At 39.8% G+C, this 21,549-nt stretch overlaps 4 protein-coding genes across 7 annotated transcripts; 2 read left to right on the top strand and 2 right to left on the bottom strand.

The window, feature by feature from the left end:
• Window positions 2,429-8,654, top strand: LOC109707414 (pentatricopeptide repeat-containing protein At3g24000, mitochondrial-like). 4 transcript variants are annotated; one of them, XR_002215487.1, is made up of 3 exons: window positions 2,429-5,297; window positions 5,406-5,452; window positions 6,362-8,654. XR_002215487.1 is itself a non-coding variant. In XM_020228654.1 (2 exons), exon 1 carries the CDS (start codon window positions 2,564-2,566, stop codon window positions 5,288-5,290), a length of 2,727 nt encoding a protein of 908 aa, XP_020084243.1. In that variant the 5' UTR covers window positions 2,429-2,563; the 3' UTR covers window positions 5,291-5,297; window positions 6,362-8,654. The 4 variants fall into 4 exon arrangements, 1 of the variants encoding a protein (XP_020084243.1); XR_002215486.1 differs by having other exon boundaries at window positions 5,399-5,452; XR_002215485.1 differs by having other exon boundaries at window positions 2,429-5,452.
• LOC109707845 (protein PLASTID MOVEMENT IMPAIRED 1-like) lies at window positions 5,959-8,493 on the bottom strand. The gene has a single exon (XM_020229372.1). It carries the CDS (start codon window positions 8,491-8,493, stop codon window positions 5,959-5,961), a length of 2,535 nt encoding a protein of 844 aa, XP_020084961.1.
• LOC109707417 lies at window positions 10,170-13,320 on the top strand. The gene is made up of 4 exons (XM_020228657.1): window positions 10,170-10,455; window positions 10,546-11,192; window positions 12,411-12,608; window positions 13,111-13,320. Exons 1-4 carry the CDS (start codon window positions 10,221-10,223, stop codon window positions 13,153-13,155), a joined length of 1,125 nt encoding a protein of 374 aa, XP_020084246.1. The 5' UTR covers window positions 10,170-10,220; the 3' UTR covers window positions 13,156-13,320.
• On the bottom strand, window positions 13,630-19,780 carry LOC109707415 (calcium-dependent protein kinase 26). The gene is made up of 7 exons (XM_020228655.1): window positions 18,532-19,780; window positions 17,642-17,785; window positions 17,404-17,556; window positions 16,709-16,824; window positions 16,033-16,200; window positions 14,823-15,047; window positions 13,630-14,200 (listed from the first exon to the last, which is right to left on the bottom strand). Exons 1-7 carry the CDS (start codon window positions 19,253-19,255, stop codon window positions 14,078-14,080), a joined length of 1,653 nt encoding a protein of 550 aa, XP_020084244.1. The 5' UTR covers window positions 19,256-19,780; the 3' UTR covers window positions 13,630-14,077.

Here is a 21,549-nt window from a genome sequence, read left to right as displayed (position 1 = left end):
AAATAATCTAAAAGTCACGCTTCTGACATATTAAATAAATAAATAAATATATATATATATATATTATAATATATATTAAAAAAATATTTTAAATCAGATATTCATACATGCGAACAGAATATGCATTATTGTATATATAAACAAAAATATATTTATTTCTGATCCTCTAAAATATATTTATTTGTATTTTCTAATTCATTAATTTTTAATTAGCTCGTACATGAATTCTAACATAACATATAAATTGATTAGCACATTAATAATATTATAAAATCTTTTGAAATATGATTTCAAAGTAGGATCATGCACAAGATTATAATTTTGTTTTCTTTTATATGTATTGTTTAATGGATTAAATCTCTTCCATTTAACACTTTATAGGTCTTTTTAGTCAGTAGACGCAACATGTTAATACGGATCATACATATGAGTACAAATATTAAGATTATTTTAATTTTTTTAATTTTTAATTTTTTATTGCATTTTGGTACGTTAGGTCGCGATTGCGTTGAGTTGGTTGTTCTTATATAGCAGTTGAATTGAATCAATAATCTGGTGGAAAAATATGAATGCTGAGTCATTGAAACTATTTTGATTGTGATGTTTTTTTTATTTTCATGTGTTACATCATGCTGGAAAATTTTGCTCCTAAAGTTGATGTAATGACCCTCAAAGCATAATGCTAGAAGATCTTATTATATTAATTATGTCACTTAAATGAAATGTTATCATTATTATTATTGTCACTCAGATGAGGACGTCACCAACGTACGAGTAGGTTCCATCAATATATGCTGGCTTTTTTTCTTTTTCCTTTTTTTTTTATTTTTTTTTTTATAAACCTCTCTTTGGAAGTTAGAAGAAGAGTTCTTCTTTTCTTGAATAATTTTATCAATTTTTGGATGTATTTAAATAAATATAATAATTCCAAACATTTGTTTGACAATTCGAATGAAAATTTTCGTCCGAAAATCATGTCAAGACAAATTATTTTATCCGGATTAATATCCGTGTTCAAACATAAATTTTTTTGACTACTCTAGATCGGGGATCAGGTTTTACACAATTCAAATAATAAAATTAGATTATACCAGATCTTTTTTTTTCTAGTTTTTAAGCAGTTTATTTAAAAAAAAGAGATGTAAGATGTATCTACAATTAGGATATTTTTATTTGATCCAGAAAATTTGATTTAAATTATAATTTAATTCGTATTTTTCTTTATTTTTTAAAATTTTTGCTATCCGTGCATGCAGAATATCCTAATAGCTAGCTAGTTGAAGCTGCAAAAAGGTTGCAGAAAAATTGAGTCATAGATCTCGGACTGGGTGTTAAACCTCATTGCAGTGGTCAACCATCAAAAAATCTATATTATATCACAACAAAAGGGTGGTAGTAGAGAATTTGTATAGTTACTTTGGCCTTCGATCAATAAGAAAAGTCGAAATTTTGCTCAAAGTTGGGTTTATTATAGAATATTGGCGTACAAAACTAATAATAAAATTTTTTTTATTACACATAAAATAATTTTCATATATAGTTTTATCACATACACCAAAAAGATTAAAAGATACACTAACTTCACTATTCAATACACTCTCACTCTCTACACTATCTCACCACCCACGTTTCGTACAACATCACACATAGGAGTCCTCATCTATTTATAGACTCCCAACCTACCAACTTGAGCACTCTAGAATATTCTAGAGCACTCTAGAGTGCTTTATTAGCAAGTAGAGACACTTGTTTCTAGAACACTTATTTTTAGAGCACTCTAAAATATTCTATACCAGAGAGAGAAAGAGAGAGAGAGAGAGAGAGAGAGAGAGAGAGAGAGAGAGAGTTGCCTATTTCATTTATGCCATCAAATCAAAATTTATTTTCTAAATGCCTCAAACCTCCTAGGAGAGAGGGAGTTTAGGGTGTTTGTTCAGATCGAAGTCAGGCACGAAACTTGTGAGCTCGTGTAACTCGAGATCATCGGAGTTTGGAGGAACTTCAATCTCCGACTTTTTCGGTTGTCCACACCTTATTGCATGGGTAAGACAATCTCATAGAGCGATATGTTTGTATACAGTGCGAACTCGCAACCTTGCGTCCGTCACACGTAAAGTTGTTGGTATACAGACAAAACCTGCGTCTTCTACGGGTTGGAGCTCCGTGTTACCAAACAAATTCGAAGTTACTGCAATACTTATCCCCCGTATAGATACAACTTAACAAAATTTCGTAAAACATAGAAAACAAAAAAACAATGCTAATTATATCCTCTTCATTCAAGGACTATTATTTTTTAGTTATCATATTAATATTTTTTTTATTATGAATTATTTAGATTTTTTATGAATTATGGAATAAGGAGTGTAAATTGACGATCCCTTCACCAATGTACCAGGTAAGCTTTTTCAAAAAAAAAAAAAAAAAAAAAAAAAAAAAAAAAAAAACCATAAATAGAATAGCGAAGTCCAATTGGATCGCGCGCAGATCAAACACTTCGAGGAGCTCTCAGAGCGAAGCGTGGAATGCGACACCCCGCCACGAGAAGAGGCGCCATTGTTGGATGGTCAAGCTCTCATGGCCTCGTTCGAAGCTCTCTTCGCCTCTCCCCTTCTCCCACCAAAGACGAACCCCTTCCTCCTCTACCCCCATGCCCTCTCCCCAAGCGTACATGGCCCTCACCCAGGAGCTCTCCGACGCCATGCGAGCGTGCGCGACCTCCCCCTCCTCCTCCTCCTCCTCCTCCTCCTCCATCTCCGCCGCGCGGAGCCTCCACGCGCGCCTCATCTCCCTCGGCCTCGCCTCCTCCACCTTCCTCCAGAACAACCTCCTCCACACCTACCTCAGCTGCGGCTCCCTCGACGACGCGCGCCGCGTCTTCGAGGGCATCGCCGCGCCCAATGTGATCTCCCACAACATGATGATTAATGGGTACTCCAAGTTTGCTCATTTGGATGACGCGGTGAAGGTGTTCGATGAAATGCCCGTGAGGGATACCACCTCTTGGAACACGCTCATGTCGGGGTACTTCCAAAACGGACGGTTCTCGGACGCCGTAAAGGCTTTTGTTTGCATGAACAGCTCCGCAGATTGTGGACCAAATATGTTTACGCTCACGTGCACAATGAAAGCTTGCGGCGCCCTTCGGTGTCAGGGGTTGGGCCTTCAATTGCATGGATTTGTTGAGAAGTTTGATTTTGGAAGAGATGCGCAGGTCGAGGGAGCTCTAGTTGATATGTATGTTAAATGTGGAGCAATGGACTTAGCTTCCAAGTTGTTTGATCAGCTGGAAAGCCCGAACCTTTTTTTCTGGAACAGCATGCTTTTGGGTTATTCGAGATTCTACGGTGTAGGACGTGCCATCGAGTTGTTTGATAGGATGCCGGAACGAGATATTGTCTCGTGGAATATGATGATATCAATATTGTCACAACATGGACGAGATAGCGACGCCCTTTCCATGTTGAAAGATATGCGTAACAATGGTCTAGAACTTAATTCTACGACTTACACGAGCATTCTTAGTGCATGTGCTAATGTCTCTAATTTGGATTGGGGTAAGCATCTTCATGCTCATATAATCAGAACCCAACTGGGAATAGATGCATTTGTTGGCAGTGCGCTAGTCCACTTGTATGCCAAATGTGACGATCTGAAGGCAGCAAAACGAACATTCGACTCCTTAACTGACCGCAACACTGTATCATGGACATCTCTTATCGGGGGATTTGCTACTTATGGGTACATCAATGAGTCTATAGATTTGTTTAATCAGATGAGAGCTGAGTTTCTCACTTATGATGAATTCACGCTAGCAACTGTGATAAGTGCTTGCTGTGGCAAGGTGGATGTATGCCTTGGGAGTCAGTTGCATTCACTTTCCTTGAAGAGTGGCTGTGATTTAGCTATTCCTGTGTCTAATTCGCTCATCACAATGTATGCAAAGGGCGGTAGTGTTCAGAGTGCTGAGTTGGTCTTTGATTTAATGGCCGAGAAAGATGTCATATCGTGGACTAGCATGATAACTGCATATTCTCAGGCGGGGAATATAAATAAGGCCTGCACATTCTTCGACAAAATGGCTGCTAAGAATATAGTCACTTGGAATGCAATGTTGGGCACGTACATACAAAATGGGGATGAAGAAGTGGGCCTCAAAATGTACTCCGCCATGCTTAGAGAAAATGATGTGAGACCAGATTGGGTTACATTCGTGTCGTTGCTTAGTGCTTGTGCTGAAATAGCTGCAGTTAAACTTGGCAATCAGATCATTGCCCATACCATTAAAGTGGGGCTTAATTTGGATAACTCGGTGGCTAATGCTGTTATCACAATGTACTCGAAATGTGGAAAGATAGCAGAAGCTCGAGAGGTTTTCGATTCAGTTATAAATAAGGATTTAGTTTCTTGGAATGCTATGATAACTGGATATGCGCAGCATGGCATGGGAAAGCAAGCAATAAAGATTTTCGAGAGTATGTTAGCTAAGGGAATAAAGCCAGATTATATAAGTTATGTTGCAGTTTTAGCAGGTTGTAGTCACTCAGGACTTGTACAGGAAGGCAAATTTTATTTTGACTCCATGACTAGAGTTCATAACATATGCGCAGGTTTAGAGCATTTTTCTTGCATGGCAGATCTTCTTGGCAGAGCAGGGCTTTTGGAAGAAGCTAAAAATTTCATAGTCAATATGCCAATCCAACCTAGTGCTGAAGTTTGGGGAGCTCTTCTCGCAGCTTGCAAGAACTATGGCAATGCAGAACTTGCAGAGCTTGCCGGGAAACATCTATTAGAGTTAGATTCAAAAGATTCTGGAAGCTATATGCTTCTGGCAAAGATATATTGTGATGCTGGAAAGTCAAACGATTCTGCACAAGTAAGAAAACTAATGAGAGACAGAGGGATTAAAAAGAATCCTGGGCATAGCTGGATTGAGGTTGAGAATATGATTCATGTTTTTAAAGCGGATGATGTTAGCCACCCTCAAATTATTCATATTCAACGAAAGCTTGATGAACTGATTGAAAAGATTGAAGCTGTTGGGTACATTAAAACAATGAGCTTACGATCAGAGAGACATCATAGTGAGAAACTAGCTGTGGCCTTTGGACTAATGAGCTTGCCTACTTGGATGCCCATCCATATTATGAAGAATCTTCGGATATGCAGTGATTGTCACACCGTAATCAAGTTAATATCATTGATTGCTGGTAGGGAATTGATAGTTAGGGATGGCATTCGCTTTCACCATTTTAGAGAAGGATCTTGCTCTTGCAGTGACTACTGGTGAAGTGGAGGTTGTTCCTTCACCTTTTATGTTTTACTCATTTATTCTTTGTTACCCAACAATTGCATAAATTATGCTTACAGATACACTGAATCTTTTAAGTTTGATTGGGTTGCAGCATTTTCTTTCTTGTCTATGCAGGCAACAATTGACAGATTGAGATAGGTAAACATACTGCTTTGTAAGCTTTATTTATAAATTACAATTTCATTGATTTCTTCTAATTGCTGTATTACGGTATGAATCTCGGCGGGAGTTCTTTATCTATTGCTTTTAATAGAAATTACGCAGCTTTTCTAGGTTATCCTACCATGTGTTGATTCCTTGCTCATTTCTTAGCTTTGAAAGTGTGAAGAATTAAAGTTAGAGATAGCTGATGAAGCTCTTCTGATTGTCCTGAAAAGAATCTTCTTCCTTTTGGTGCTTGTAGGTTGTTATTAAGAACATCAATTGAAAAATGGGAAAATAACATAAAATGTACTGGCATGTACTCTAAGGAAACTTTTTCACTTCACCTACTTTGTTGATCAGTCAACAATAGAGTCAGACTTACATAACATGAACTATTTCTATACATAAAACAAGATGTTCGATACATGCATTATCCACGAAAGCAAGTTGTCCTTTCACTATTAAACAATAGCACTAAACCTATATTATTAAACAACATCTCATCTACTCTTGCTAGAAACTTTCACGTCAGGGTTTCGCATCGGCTTGAGCCACATATCTGCCATGATTCGTGAGGACATGCTCCAAACAAAATCTTGTTTTGGTTTTGCCTCCGCCAACTTATTTTTCTTTGCTTTCGCCAAATTATAGGCCACCAACCATTGCATAGCAGTCAGCCTCTGTTTCTCCCCATCCAAAGCATTCCTTTTCCCTCTTTCCTTCACCTTCAGACCCCCAATATGGAGATTCTCCACTTTAAACTGAAACCCATCTTCTTCATCACTATTTGCTTTCATTGCCTGCACCACAGCAATCATGGGACCCCCCACAGCTTCGTAACTCCTTAACGGGTCTCGCAGTTGAATGACTACTGACATTGTAATTGCACTGTTTTTGCTGCAGTTTTTGGCCCACTCCTCAAGTGAAATGGTGGAATCCAAGAAGCACTTTGGATTATCTTTCAAGATAAGTGGAGAAACATCAAATGGGGCTTCTTCTTCGGCCATCTCAGCCTGAATCTTCAGAGCCTCCACTGCCATGGCCTCCATCTTTTGCAGAGAGAACCCCAAGATTTCTTCTATCATCATAGGGTCCTTCTTTGTACTCCAAATTCCCGTGGAAATCCTTTGCTTTCTACCTTCGCTCATCGCTGCAGCCATCTGTTTAGCAATCAGGATTGTTCTAGTTGCACTCGAGCTTCCTACTTCCTTGTTCCTCCCACTTATGATGGCCGATGCAATGCCCTCGAATGCTATCTTTTCTGCACTTTTACCCGTCAATTCGTCCATATCAACCAATGAGAGCAATTTAGAACTCAGCTCTTCAGATCCCATGGCAGCTAATCTCTGAAATACTTCGAACCCACTTACTAGCTTCTGATTCTTGAAGACGAATGGTCTCGAGATATGCATAGCCAGTTTTGGACTCTCTTTCCTTGCTACTTCTATATTAAATGGATTCGTTGAAATTAAGAAGCCTCCATCCCGCGTACAAATGACGGAGCCCAGACCCTTCCCTAAATCCGGAAGGAGAACCTTCACTTCACCATCTTTTTCACCATCTCCTGCTAATTTTGGGGAGAGAAGCTCTTGTTTCAGCTGCTTATTATCTTGCATCTTAAGCATTCGGAGGTACTCCCTTGTCATTCTCTCCTCTTTAGCATCTAATTGCTGCTCTTGGGATCGTTGTAGTGATATAATAGGATCTGCATTATTTCCAATGATCATTGACTCAAGAGCCTCAATTTCTTTTGCTATCGAGTCAAGCTCTTTAAGCCTAACCAAATGAGCACTGTCACGAACAATCTCTTTAACGTTTCCATTTGAGGCCGAGGTCCCTTCCGTGGACTCCGACTGTACCTCTTCAACTTTGCTTTGTCCTTGAATCTCGATTCCTTTCTCAATGACTTCAAATTCTGGGATATCAAAATCCTCCACTACTCTCTCTTGCTCTGACTTCTGAATTGACCAGGGATTCAAGGATGAAATTCCACGATCATTGTGATTGAAGTAATCAACTCCTTTTAACTTTCTCTCTGGATCAGTGATAGGTGAATCTGATCTCGTGATACTTGGGCTCGGAGCACTGTAAGTAGACTTTGATTGGTTCCGTGCAATGGAGAAAGAGGAGCTCCTTCCATGATCCTTCGACTTTATAACATAAGCCTGATTGTAGATACCGAGGTGTCCGTCCTCCATGATCTGAAACCCTAACCGGAGAACTAATTCAGCCCCCTTTGCCTTTCCAGAGAGCTCAAAAGTCCTCTCCCACTGCCGAAGCCGCTGCCCCTCCAAACTCTTTTCCACTGACTCGAGAATCATCGCACTCAAGTCGATGGTTCTCTTTCCGAAACCAAGCTCAGGGGCATCGACAGCCACCACAGAGATAACAAAAGGGCGACCCTCAAACTTGAGTGGCTTTCCTGTGCCGCGACCTCCGCTGTAGTAGAGATTGCACCTAATAAATAAGGTTTCATCATAGTCGGCAATTCCTTGCATCACTCGGGAGGGCATTGTTTGCACAGCTCCCTCCTTGGCCTTCTCCTTCTTCCGGACCGTGACCGAGAGGCGGAGGCCGTTCATAGAAGTTGGGAGGGAGCGGATTGCGACTACTTCAACTCTGAACAAACACCCAATATGCCGCATACCGATGTGCGAGAGGGCTCGCATCGGCTTCCAACCCCATATACCTTTCTTCTCCCCATCCGGAGGCCGGGCCGTGAAATTAGGGTTTTCATCAGCATCGGTCCCCTCACTTTCCGTGTCTGCTTTAGGTTTCGGACGGGAGCGCCAGGAAGAAAGGGGCATGAAGCGGAAGGAGTGGCTCCAGCGGTCGGTTCGAGGAGCCCCATCGGTGATCTGCGGCCCATCAGAGGCGAAGTCGGCCAACGTCGGGGCGGCAGAGCGCGGCAGGGCGAGGGAGGCGGTGCGGCGACGATTGCCGGTGGTGGGGGGTCGGCTGAGTGTTTGACTTAAGCTCGCGATCTCTGCAAGTAGTTCGCCGCTGGAGTTTCTTCTTCCTGGTTGATTGGCCATTGTCGGAAGCTATATTTTTGTGAGACGGTCCCGATGAAATCAAAGGGTTTGGAGGGTTTTATGGTACAAAATGGTGCTAATTACTAACAAAGGGACTGGTGAAACGAATGGAAGAGACAATGGAAGCGTAAGTATTATGTTATATAGCCTGTTTCTGTAAATTTTTAGTGATGGAGCTTTTCAAGCAATAACTCCTAGTCTTTATTTGGCGCCAAGAGGTAACAACGTGGGAGCCGATACATGCTTACTAAATTCCACCTGAAAAGTCGACCGTTGGGTAAGACGCATTGGTAGGTAATGTGTATATAACTTTTGATGTGCTTTCCAGAGCTCTTTTTTTAAAATCTTTTTAGCCCTTGTTTGGTTGGGGGTTAAGGGGTGGAATAACCCCTTAACCCCCATTTTATCCCCAAACACCCCAAAGCTAATCCCACCTCAAATAAATTATCCCGGGTTAGCTAATTCCACCTACTCCCACCAAACTCTAACCAAACACTATTTTCTATTCATAATAACCCATTATCTTTCTTATCACACCTACTCCAACCAATCATTATCCTTCTTTATCAATCATTATCTTCTTATCCCACCAACTCCAACCAAACACTATTTTTCATTATTCTAGACTAACTCCAACCCCCAACCAAACACAAAAAATTTTAACCCCACTTTAATCCTGAACTTAACTCTATCCCTGTAATAGTTACTTTTTTCTCAACCCCAAATCAAACGGAGGCTTAGAGTTCTTTTTCCCTATTTTTTTGAGAGAGAAAGGACTTCTTTCTACGGCCTCGAACTTAGAATTTTGAATATTAATTATTAAATATTTAGTTAACTGTGTTAGATACGATTGTGCATATGGTCGGTAAATATTTTGTAAGGGGAGGGGGGGGAGACGTGATGCGGTTAAAGGTCCACAGGGAGGTGGTGTGGTCGTAGACGGAACCCACATGATTTGGTGCAATAAATGGCTCACGAGGGGAGGAGTGGGAACAGGTTCCTATTGCATTAATGTAGGAAATATTCTCATAATTGAGAATAGTAGTTGGGGAAGCAATTAATGATGGGCTTTTGAAGAAGCTCTTCTCTTCCAAGCGCTGTGAATGGGATTCGTTTACTGAGCGTGTCCTAAGTACAACCATTAGGAAGGCATTTTGTAGAGTGCCGTATATCTGAGGGATCACTCTACCCGTGGGATCATGTGACAAATTGTTTCCCTTTTCCACAGGGAAGATGATGTTTTCAAACTTCAAAGAACAATGAGAGATGTCATTTTTACAAGATCGGGCATTTAGAAGTCTATTTATTTACATTCAAAAAAAGAAGCTTGCTTACTTTTTTTCTCATTAATAATAATAAAAAAAAAGGTTGCAGATCCTGTTTTCTCTTGTTGCAAATTACGGTGATGAAGTAGCTATGGTTCTTCAACTTATTACGCGTTTTATTTTTTTTTTTAAACAAAAATATTTAAGGAGAGATTATATGTTCTTTATCTAATAATAATACGCATTACTCAATAGAGAATTAATGGGCCTCGTAGGAGGCCCAATTTGCTCGCCCATTAACAGTTGCTATGTACGCAATGGGCTTTCGACCTTCTAACGGCCCACTTAACGGCCCATTAAGATCCCACTATTGCCGTACCCCACGATCATAATCTAATCCTGATCGTTAAAACGCCACCCTTTCCCCTCCCGTCTCTTCCCACGCACGTGCAGCGGAGAGAAATGGCGCTTCTCTCCGCGAACCTCCTCTCCCCCAACAAAACCCTAATCCCCTCCCTCGACCTCCTCAGAAACCCTAATCTCTCCCCCATTTCCCCTCTGAATCCCCTCCTATCCTCCCCTCCTCCGAAGCGCCTCGTCGTATCCGCTTCTTCCTCCTCCTTCTCCGCCGCCGCCGCAGCCTCCGCAGATCCCGATCTCCAGGAGATCACGAAACCATTCCCCCAAACCCTATCCAGTTCGGTCCTTCCTCGAACCCTTTCGATTCCGGTGTAAGATTCTTGCTTCGGTCCATCTAACCCTAATCCGTTTCCTGTAATCGATTCAGATTGGGGCGAGTTCGCGAGGCGAGTATCCGGCGAATGGGACGGATTCGGCGCCGAGTTCACCCCCGAGGGCAACCCTATCGAGCTCCCGGAGTCCGTCGTCCCCGAGGCGTTCCGGGAATGGGGGGTCGAGGTCTTCGATTGGCAAACGCAGTGCCCTACCCTCGCGTCCGAATCGGGCGATCCCGTGCTTTGCTACAAGCTCATCAAGCTGCTCCCCACCGTCGGATGCGAGGCCGACGCCGCCACGAGGCACAGCGTCGAGGAGCGGATCGCGGGGAGCTCGGAGGGTAGGGTTTCCGCATTAGGGTTCGATCCGAGCGGTTCGTATGTCGCCGCATGGCCCGTCGATGGTCAGGGAGGGAAGAAGCTGTTGGAAGTGGAGCATTGCTTGGTGGATCCTGCGAATAAGGAAGGGCGAGTGAGAGTGATTCAGGTTACTGCGGCGGAGGAAGAGGGGATGAGATTGGAGGCGATTAGGGTCTTCTCGGAGCAGTGGTATGGACCCTTCCGGAATGGGGAGCAGCTTGGAGGGTGCGCAATTAGGGAATCAGGCTTTGCGTCGAGCAGCGCACTTAGGGTGTCTGATGTTGTGGGTGTTTGGCAGGGGATAACTTCTTCGGTTGCTAGATTCGGAGCAGAGCAAATGGTGAGTTCTTTGAGCTTTAAAGTTGTTTCTGGTTTTTTAAGTATGTTATGCTTCATGATTGGCTAGTTGATTAATAGATTGTTCGACCCAATTAATTTGTCTTCGTGTTTGATATACAGATTCATTATCGATATTTCTTTTGATTTGGTTGATAATTTAGTTGGCTTATTGTTATTGTTCCGCATGATAAACAGCCCAATGTACATAGCATGATGTACTGAGTTTTTGTTTCTGAGATTATAACAATTGACTCAATTATGCTGTTAAATTGGTGGTGCTAGCTAGGAAATTTCATTGTGCCATTTGTAGCAATCTAGTCAATGAAAGGTCAATGTGTGTCTCTGAGTTAAAGGTGGCTTTAAACTTTAATATTATATAAGGTAGGAATAGGATGCGGACCACTAAGATCCGAACGTAGGGTTAGGCGGAATTCATTTTGGATTGATGAAAATATTTAGGAATATACTCACAAAGACAAATATGGTCAAGGAGATGCAGATTCTTATGTTGTTTGATTGAGGCTTCTCGTGGATGTATCTATAAGAGAGAATCCACCTCAGCTAGATGCATTGTGTCCTCATATCTTATCCAATATATGACCCTTTGGCAAGCTAGCCCTGCAAGTACTTCAGTTTTGACATGTGATTTGTACCAAGTACTAGTCATTGAAAATATCCTTGCTTATATTGAACACATGAAGCACATGCCGAACATTGGATCATGTTTTCAGGAGATTTTAAGAAGTATTTATTGATATGATGATCAAACTCAGACAATTTGATGTCGGTCAATGCGGGGTCCACAAACAATCAGTTATTTAGTCCCTGGGAGTATTGAAGTTATCTGCTATTTGTACTTTTACTCAAAGGAGATAGTATGCTCTTCAATGGCACTTTTAACTGTATGTACAGAATGGAGTATTTAAGTTAACAACTGTATTTGGTATAGTTTTCTGCTGTCTCTTATCAAAACACACTGTTCCTTTGTTGATACTCCCATGTCATAGTTGTATCCATGTTCTTTTAAATTTCTTACCGCCTTTCTGCTTAGACCTATCCTTTTTCTTAATAATATTTCCCCACAATATCAACACAAGATCTTCAATTATCATGCATAATTTTAGATTTAATGGAGCATAATGTCTTATTATCTTTTTCCTTTTTGAGGAATATCTTATTATCATTATCTACCCCCTAATTTGTTGTTCTTCATCAACAGGAAATATTACAAGAACTCTTTCCCAGTAAGCCAGGAAAGATTGTTAGAGATCAGCTTGGCCTTGTTACACTGCCAAAGCAATTATGGTGTTCTTTCAAAGTAGATGATGGTGAGATAACTGGGGAAGTTGGATGGTTGTTTGATCACGGTAGAGCGATCACATCGAGATGCCTCCTCTCCAAGGATAGAAAACTTAAGGCGAGTTTCAAACTAACACTTCTTTTTAGAGCTTTCTCTTTTATACCTAGGCCACATTTTTTTTGAAAAAAAAAAATTAGGAGTTTGAAAATGATGCTTTTTATATCAAAAAAGTTTTAGACTGATGACTCATTTAGTTAGAACCTACAGATTGATAGTTGGAAATACATGGTACAATTCCTATAGATTTGTTGTTTAAATGGATGATTTAAACATATCCCTCAACATAAACGTACTTTCATATCTACCCCTCAACGACGTCTGTCCTAGGATATTACTTTCATATCTACCCCTCAACGACATCTATCCTTGGATATTCCCTTCTAAAAATTTAAATTCTTTCAAATAAATCCGCAAAATACAGGTATATAAGAAAAAAAGATAAACTTTGTAGAAGCATATTTGAGACAAAAGAGTAAATAGAAAATTCTGAAATTTTACAAGGGTAAGGAGGCGATTTTCCTCATATTGCCTTTTTCTTTTTATTGGCTTCTGTTTGCAGGAGATGGCATTTGGTCATGAAATAGCAGTTGCGGAGGATGCATAGCTTTCGAGTTTATAAAGTCTATAAATTGTTACATGTTATTTGTTACTAGACAAATGTATCTAGCTCAATAAATAATAGTTATCTTGTATTTCAAGTCATATATTGTCAAAATGATATTGCGTTTAATTTATTGATATCTGAGAATCAGTTTTGTTTTTTGCTTTTTGGGAAACTTTTTAGTTGATTTTTAAGTTAAAATTCAAGTGCGTCATTCATACGGAAGAAAAAAAAACACCTCATTTTGCCATTTCTGGAGAATACATAATGCACATTCTTTTTTGGTACGTGCAATACTTATAAATGATCAATAGATTTAAGTCGAAGTTTCAGAAGCAGGAAGATAAATTTATCTTAGACTAATGCAACTGAGTAAAACAAAAAAAAAAAAAAAAAAAAAAAAAAACAAAAAAGGAAAAACAAAACAAAGAAAGAAATGGAAAAGGATAGAAAGGCCCAGCAGACTCATTACCCCGATTAAACCCTAGAATGATACGAAGAGGCCAACTTCTCACAACTTTGCTGTGCCTTTTTATCATCTGATGCACAGTTAACAGATTCTATGACCTTAAACTGGAATAAACAAAAGGTATGATACAGATGAAATGGGTTGTTGCAGTTCAACTCGACCCATATTTTCTTTAAATTCCCTGAACAGATCTAATAACTTAATATATGCTAGTTAATAGTACATTTAAGAGTAGGCTTATGGGCTCTTGCAGCATGTTAAACCTACCCAGAGTGACCACACACCTGCACTAGAGAATAATTACTCAAATAATAAACCGTGACAGTTAAACCAAATATATCAGGAAGTGCCACTTCTCATACACTTTCAGTCATCTCACAACCCAAGATACAAAAAGATGACAGGAAAAGGCAAAGATCAGCAGAAACAACACAAAACCTGTACACGGTGAAAAATTCAGCGAGTGCCAGCTGCATCCCTCATGCTTATATTCAGGCTGTTTCTCATCGTCCGTCTTCCAAGCCCCATAGTGCCTTTTTGCATCATTGCGACAAACTCGCCGTAGTCAATGCGACCGTCCTGAAACAAAACAAAACCATGATAGGTAAGAAACTCAACAAAGCAAAGTACATCTGGAAGTTCTATGTAGTTCCATGATTTCTCATAAATCGGACCTTTTGACTTGTGAATGGCCAACTTCTTACATGATGTCATGTGACAAAGTGACGAAAGGCCGTAACTTTCAATTGAAACATAGATGTAATAAGTTATCAAATATCTTCTCTAGATCTATTTCTTCCATGCAATGCCAGAGGGCTTTTAATTATGGCTGCAGGAAGTTTTAAAAAGTTCAAGATACATAGTTGAACAAATTTGTTGACCAGACCTTGCTCAAGTAGATATAGCAGCTTTCAATTTCAGTGACAAAATGAGTGGCTCACAATGATAGGTGGGAGAAGAAGGAAATAAAAGAAAGTAGAAGAAAAGATGATATACGAGTCAAAACTTTCTTTTGTATGCCAGATATGAACTCAACAGGTTTAGCACCATTATTTTTATCTTGTCATTTATTTTATCACTAGGATGGCACACAGTTGTGCTTGACTGCATTCCAGCTTATGACCACTAAAGTATGCAAGATATTTATGAATAATACTAGATACTGGATTGTGCATGAATCTTCATCGGGATGGGCACTTACATTATCCTGATCCACTTCTTTAATGATATCTTCAAGGAAAGCATCCGTCATGTTGTGCTCCACACAAGCTTGCTGGAGCTCATCAACTGTTATGTAGCCACTTCCATCTTTATCAAAATATTGAAAAGCTGCAACCAGATGTTCTTCCCGCCCCAGTTTGTTAAGATGTACAGTCGCAGCAATGAATTCTCCATAATCGATAGTACCACTGTTGTCGATGTCGGCCTAAAAATGATAAAAACCAATGAGATAAACCACGTAGAATGACTCTCCTCAAAATAGCGAAGAATTGCAATATCTATGTAAAAACATCTTCGGTGATGCTGGTCATAGAAAGAAAAGGTCTACATCTTACTGAAAAAGGCGTTTGTATTCTTTTCAAATTTCAGAAAAATAATTGAATTCTTTTAATAAAGGACAAGACAATAAAGCACACAGATAATAAGCAATGGGGAAGGTATCAATATCAAGTAATGCCTGCGGTAGCAAAGTATCTAAATTTCTACTTTGTAGCCACTCAATCCACTCTCAGACAAATCAATGAATCATCAAAGAAATCCACTCTCAGACAAATCATCAAAGTTCATGCAGAACCTGATGCTTCTTAAGGTGCCAAGTATACCTATGCAATATCCCCTATCTTTAAATGGGTACTTCTATTTAATTAGGGACGAATTAAATTAACAGCTTATACCAATGCTTAAGATTTAGAGCTTTGCCTCCTTCATATCCATGTAAAAATATCTCCTTTCTTCTTTCTTTTTTTTCTTTTTTTTTTTTTTGACATAGCCTGTTGGCCTCATAACCCGGAAACCTCAAATCCACTTATAATGCACAACCAAGACGAAACCAGAACTGTGGACAAATGATGAATTTTTAACAGTCTAAACCCTCCACTATATGCATTAATGAGAAAATCATATATCTGAAGCATACTGATGCTTCAAATTTTGTCCATGATATGGCACAAATTGGCGGATTACTTTTTCATTCAAGTATTTCAATAATTCTCTAAATAAGTCAAGTTGGTACATAACATCAAACTGATAGGTCTAGTGTTCAAAGATCTAGAAAACAAGCTTTAAAAACTAGCACACTTTATAAACATTGGCAAAATTAACAAAACCAGGGAATCCACAGGCTAACAATGTTAGTTTAATCACATATGAATTAAGCCAACCAAAAAAACTCTGCTATTAAAGAAACTTACAGCCTCCATTAGATCACGAATCTCCGTATCCTTCAGTGTAGAACCATATCTTCGCAGACCAGCTTTTAGCTCATCAAATGTAATAGCACCACTGCTATCAGTGTCCATCGTCTTAAACATTTCTTTTAATCCAGCAATCTCCTCCTCTGAGAGGCTTTCAGCTATTACCTGGCAAATGTAAAGTACTCTTATAAGCATGATCACAAAAGTGTGTTCACATTGACAAAAACTAAAGCACTTAAAGTACAATGTAGGGCTGCAGTTCATTAAATATGCTAAGCTGAAGCAGAAATATGAGCAAAGAACCAGTGTTACTGCTACATCAGCATGAATCGTAATTCTAGATTCATGTAATGCAATTTGTTGATACCAAGTAACTGTTTGTACCCCATGTTTGCAGTCTTGATTCCCTTTTTAGGCATAGAACTTTTAATAAACAAAGCATTAAACCTAAATATACACAAAAAATGGGTTCAAGTGAGTGGAAAGAACCCAAAAAGTATTACTGTCGTCAACTTTTTGTTGACCAGAATATCAAAATTAATGAGTTTTTGTACAGATCATGCACGACGAAAGAATTTTTCTCAGGAGTAAAATTTTGAAACAGATCAAAGCATCTTGCTTTATAAATCAAATTTTCAGTTTTTCATATCTAAAGCACAAGAAATGCACTCACTCGCAAAGCCATTTTTTTTAACTTATTCATGGCTGAAAATTGTTTGAGGCGAGAAAGGACAGCTGGATCCAGCGGCCGATCAGGAGCAACTCCATTCTCACATATCCAGGGGTGACCTGAGCACAATCGAAGGATTATACTCTATCATGAAAACAATGATATATCTTGAAACTCACATATTAATGCTAACTATTCTACATGCGAACTGGTCTGTTGGCAGAGATAGTGGATCACAGAAAACCTCAATAGCATTATCTCCACCAGATCAAACTCATGAAGAAAATCAAACAGTAAATTAAAAAGCAATAGGCAAATTCTACCAGGTATTGACAACTAATTGAGAATTTGGGCAAAAGAGTAGCATAGTTTCAAGATTATCCCACCAAATGCAATGCCAAATCTTCTTATGATTTGCTGCACCTATGCTTTTACAGAATATGAACCGAAGGTCCTGGTGCTATCCTTTAACGCTACTGTTTTATCATTTTATGCTACTTTGTATTTGGTGGTGGAAACAAAAAAGGTGCAGAGAATAATAATTACTTCACTCTCAAGAAAATAAAAACCCTTATCAACGCGAATGTATTTATCCGCTTACTAATCTATAGGTTTAAAGGCAACAGTCGTTTTGGTGGATATTTATCAACAACGGCAAAGCAATCAAATTCATAATCTTAGAAGTGAAGAAGACTAACATAGAACTTCATGGGCTGTCAACCGCTCTGAAGGACGAGGATTGAGCATCTTTGTTATAAGATCTTTTGCACTATCAGAAATCACAGGCCATGGTTCCGAGTCAAAATCAATAACCCCCTTCAGAACCGCATCAAATATTCCTTGCTGCGTTTCTGGAGAAAGAGAAAGAAACAAAAAATCATTCAACTGATTTCATGAAGATTATGAAGTTTCTGAACTGGCAGACACAATTCTTACCAGCCCAAAATGGTGGTACACCACTCAATAATATATAAAGTATAACACCAGCCGTCCAGACATCAGCTTCTGGTCCATAGTGCTTGCACAGTACCTCAGGAGCAACATAGTACGGGCTTCCGACAACATCAGTGAAAATCTGACCTGCAGGGGCATAAGATCCGAACCAAAGACAGTTACGAGAGTTACTTTTTGTCAGTTGCAGTGCGAAGAAAGGGTGCCGAGCATGAAATGATTTATGAGCTAGAAAAGAACGGGCAATAATGAGTAGAAGCGCAAAGCAATAGTCCAAAAGATACTTACTCAGGAGATCATATTAAGCAACAACCCTAATTATGTGTAGCAAAGAAGTTATCCATCGAGAAAAGTGACAGTGAACAAGCCATTGGAAAACCAGATGAACTGTACGCGTATTCAACAGTCTTAAATTATGATACAAATGGAACAAATTATGTATTTTATAGCAGTTGCAAGGCACATTGAAGAGCTTTGGCAGCTGCAATCTTAATAATGCAAGCAAATAAAGCACCAACAATTGTTAAATATCCAGTACCCTTCACACAGCATATCCAACAAAAAAAAAAAAAAAAAAAAAAAAAAAAAAAAAAAAAAAAAAAAAAAGCAGTTTTTAACCCGGTAGCATGCCGATCTCAAGGTAAGGAACCTTAATTTTGAACATCAAAACTCAACCAGCTGTACATCTGATACAATGATTATGGCATCTGACACATGGATTCATGCATATCCATAACAAAGGTATGCATTGTTAAAGTTAAATGCAATGTATTGAATGACCAAAATATAAATGCATCAGACAAATAATTAAACCCTTCGGCATCAAATTCGGCAATAAATCAACAAAGAAAAAATCAAATTTTTTTGTCCCTCACCAGGCTTGAAGAACACCGAGAGCCCGAAATCAATAGCCTTCAGGGACAAATCGTCGTCCTTATTGACCAGGAGGAAGTTCTCCGGCTTGAGATCGCGATGCATGACGCCGAGCGAGTGGCACGCCTCGACGACCCCGACGATGATCCTGGTGAGCTCGGCGGCCTTGCGCTCGCTGTAGTGGCCCCTCTGTATGATGCGGTCGAAGAGCTCCCCTCCGGCGCAGAGCTCCATCACGATGTGCACGTAGAGCGGGTCCTCGTAGGCGCCCTTGATGGTGACCACGTTCTTGTGCCCGGCGAGGTGGTGCATGATCTGGATCTCGCGCCGCACGTCCTCGACATCCTCTCTGGAGATCAGCTTCCTCTTCGAGATCGATTTGCACGCGTACTCGTTCCCCGTCGCGATCTCCGTGCACAGGTACGTCGTCCCGAACTGGCCCTGCCCTAGCTTCCGGCCGAGCTCGTAGAGTTCGCGGATGTTCGGGGTCTTGTGCCCGAGGACGTAGTTGGTGTTCGGGTCGAACCCCGCGCGCCTCATGACGGCGGGCTTGGTCGGCGAATGCGGAGGCTTCGATTTGGGGCTAGCGACGGCGACGGCGACGGCGGCGGGCTTCGTCGGTGGCGCGTCGGAGGAGTGGAGGTTCTGGTTCCGCTTAGAGTCGGATCGATCCGCGGGCTCGTAGAGGTGCTTGCTCCCGAAAGATCCGCGGCATGTGTTGCCCATCAAACGCACGCGTGATCGATCAAGAATATCGCATCAAGCACCCTTTTTTCCCCAACTTTTCTCCACGAAATCGACAACCCAAACCCCAGGACCAAATTTTTTTTAAACAAAAAAATTTCTCCCTTTTGACCGAGCTCAGCTTCGAAATCGGAAGCTCCTCGTCCCAAATCCGACACCGAGAACAGAGATTCTACTCAAATCCACAGCAAAAAAGAGAATACCCCAAATTCGATCGATCCAAAGCAACCGAAGCCGCTCCGGAGATCAAAATCACCTCCGAAACTGGAAAAGAAGAGATCGAAGGGGAGCGGGGGAATCGAAGGCGTGCGCGCGCGGGAATTTAAAGCGCAGAGGTGCGAGCGCCGTCGTGGTCGGCGGTGGCGGGCGGAGGATCCTTCATGGCGATTTCTCCATCTCAATTTTGGTGAAAGCGAAGGGCCCCATTTTCATTTCCTTGTGCAATTAAAAATTATTATTAACATAATTATAATAATAATAATTCGATTAATTCATCAAACATTTATTTTATCTTTTAACTTTTTTTTAAAAAAAAACTATTTTTTTTAATTTCAGAGAGGGAGATGAGGGGACGAACGAGGAAGGAGCCCGTAAAGAAGGAAGGTGTTGAATGGCCTCGTTATCTCAAAAATATATAAAAAATCCCTCAAGTACACAAAATTTTAAAATGGACCCTTTCACCATTTACTATTTGTAACTTTATCAGCTAAAAAGAAACATTCTTTAATTTAGTTTAAATTTTTTAAATCTAATTAATAAAATCATAAAATTTGAGTAATTGAAAATAATAATTAAAAAAAATTAGGACCTTTTATAAAATTGTCTCTTGTTGACGGAGTCCCTTGACATTTTTGCGTGAGCCAAATTCAGGCTGCTCACGACCGCGCACTAGCGCGCGACGTTAGGGCGCATTGACCGCGGCCGTACCGCAACTGTTTCGTCGTCGCCATAAAAATATTATGCGTGACGCGCATCCACCGCACGACTTGCCGAACTCGACGGTGGATTCTCACGCGCGCATAGGAATTTCTCTGCGTAGCTGCGTAGGAAAGTTCACCGGCTCGGATGTGTTTTGGGTGTTGGATTAGATTAATGAGGCGTATATGATTAGGATCAGCGGTTCACATGTTGTTTGGTGTTTTTTTGTGGACAACGAGAAATTAAAAAGTGCGTATATTATTTTGGGTGCTGTACAGGTAAGATCATGTGTACACATGCGGTGTGTAGGGAACAAACACTGTGCTCAGAGAGTTGACCTGTTAAAAAGACAATGGTCCAATCATGAAAGCATGTTGTAACAACTGTGTATTATGTATCACGACTCACCAGGAAGGTATATTTTTTAATTATTAAATTATTAATGTATCCAACCATAAAATTCAATTTGGCTTCAAAAAATTATTGTTCTATAATTTTATTTCAAATCTATTATATGATTTAACCATTAAACATGTTGACAAAATAATATTTACTGCAAATCATAGGACGGTGTAATATAAAATTTTACCACCTAATGATATTCAGTTTACTATCTTATAATTTGCAAAAAAAAATATATGCTTTATTCTGTTATCTTATTTAATACTAGAAATTTTCAGTGAAATTAAACTAAACCTACAGTATAATTAATTAGTATAATTTTTTAAACAACGAGACAACGTTGAACCTCAAGGGGGCAAATTGAAGTGTACTCTATATCAAATTTGATGAATATATTGATATATAAAATTCAATTATAATTAGTTATGATTGTTGTTTATTAGTAATTAACTTTGATTAGATTAAACGAATCTAAACTACTATTTGTACAAATAATAATGCTACTATATAAATATATATTTGTATCCTGTGTCACTAGATCCACTCCAGTGAACTCTTATGGATGTCAAGCAATCAGACACTACATGTTCACTGTTTTTGCCAAATGGTTTGAGCGCAAGCATGGTGAACAGATCGATTTGATTCGACTAGGAGGATAAAATTTCGCGAAACACTTTTGTACGATTTTTATGATCAATGCCGAGTAACTGCAGCTGCTTAGTGTCTGTTTGTTTCGCAAGGATCACAACGTATGTCCAATATCGATTTCGTCTTGGTAGAGGACAATTTCGAGATCTCTTACTGTGCTCAAGGGCGTAGGTAGTTATCACAGTCTGTATGTCTTTAATCGCTCTCCGCATTCAATCTCTGACTTTATCGGTCTCGGCTACGTGTCGGTACTCTCAGATTGACGAACTGAACAATATTAACGGTTGAGAATGAATACGCCCTAAAGC

The sequence above is a fragment of the Ananas comosus genome, linkage group 3 (assembly GCF_001540865.1).
Source record: "Ananas comosus cultivar F153 linkage group 3, ASM154086v1, whole genome shotgun sequence".
NCBI lineage: Eukaryota > Viridiplantae > Streptophyta > Magnoliopsida > Poales > Bromeliaceae > Ananas > Ananas comosus.
Note: the sequence above shows the minus strand (reverse complement) of the source record. Positions and strands in the feature narration are given on the sequence as shown.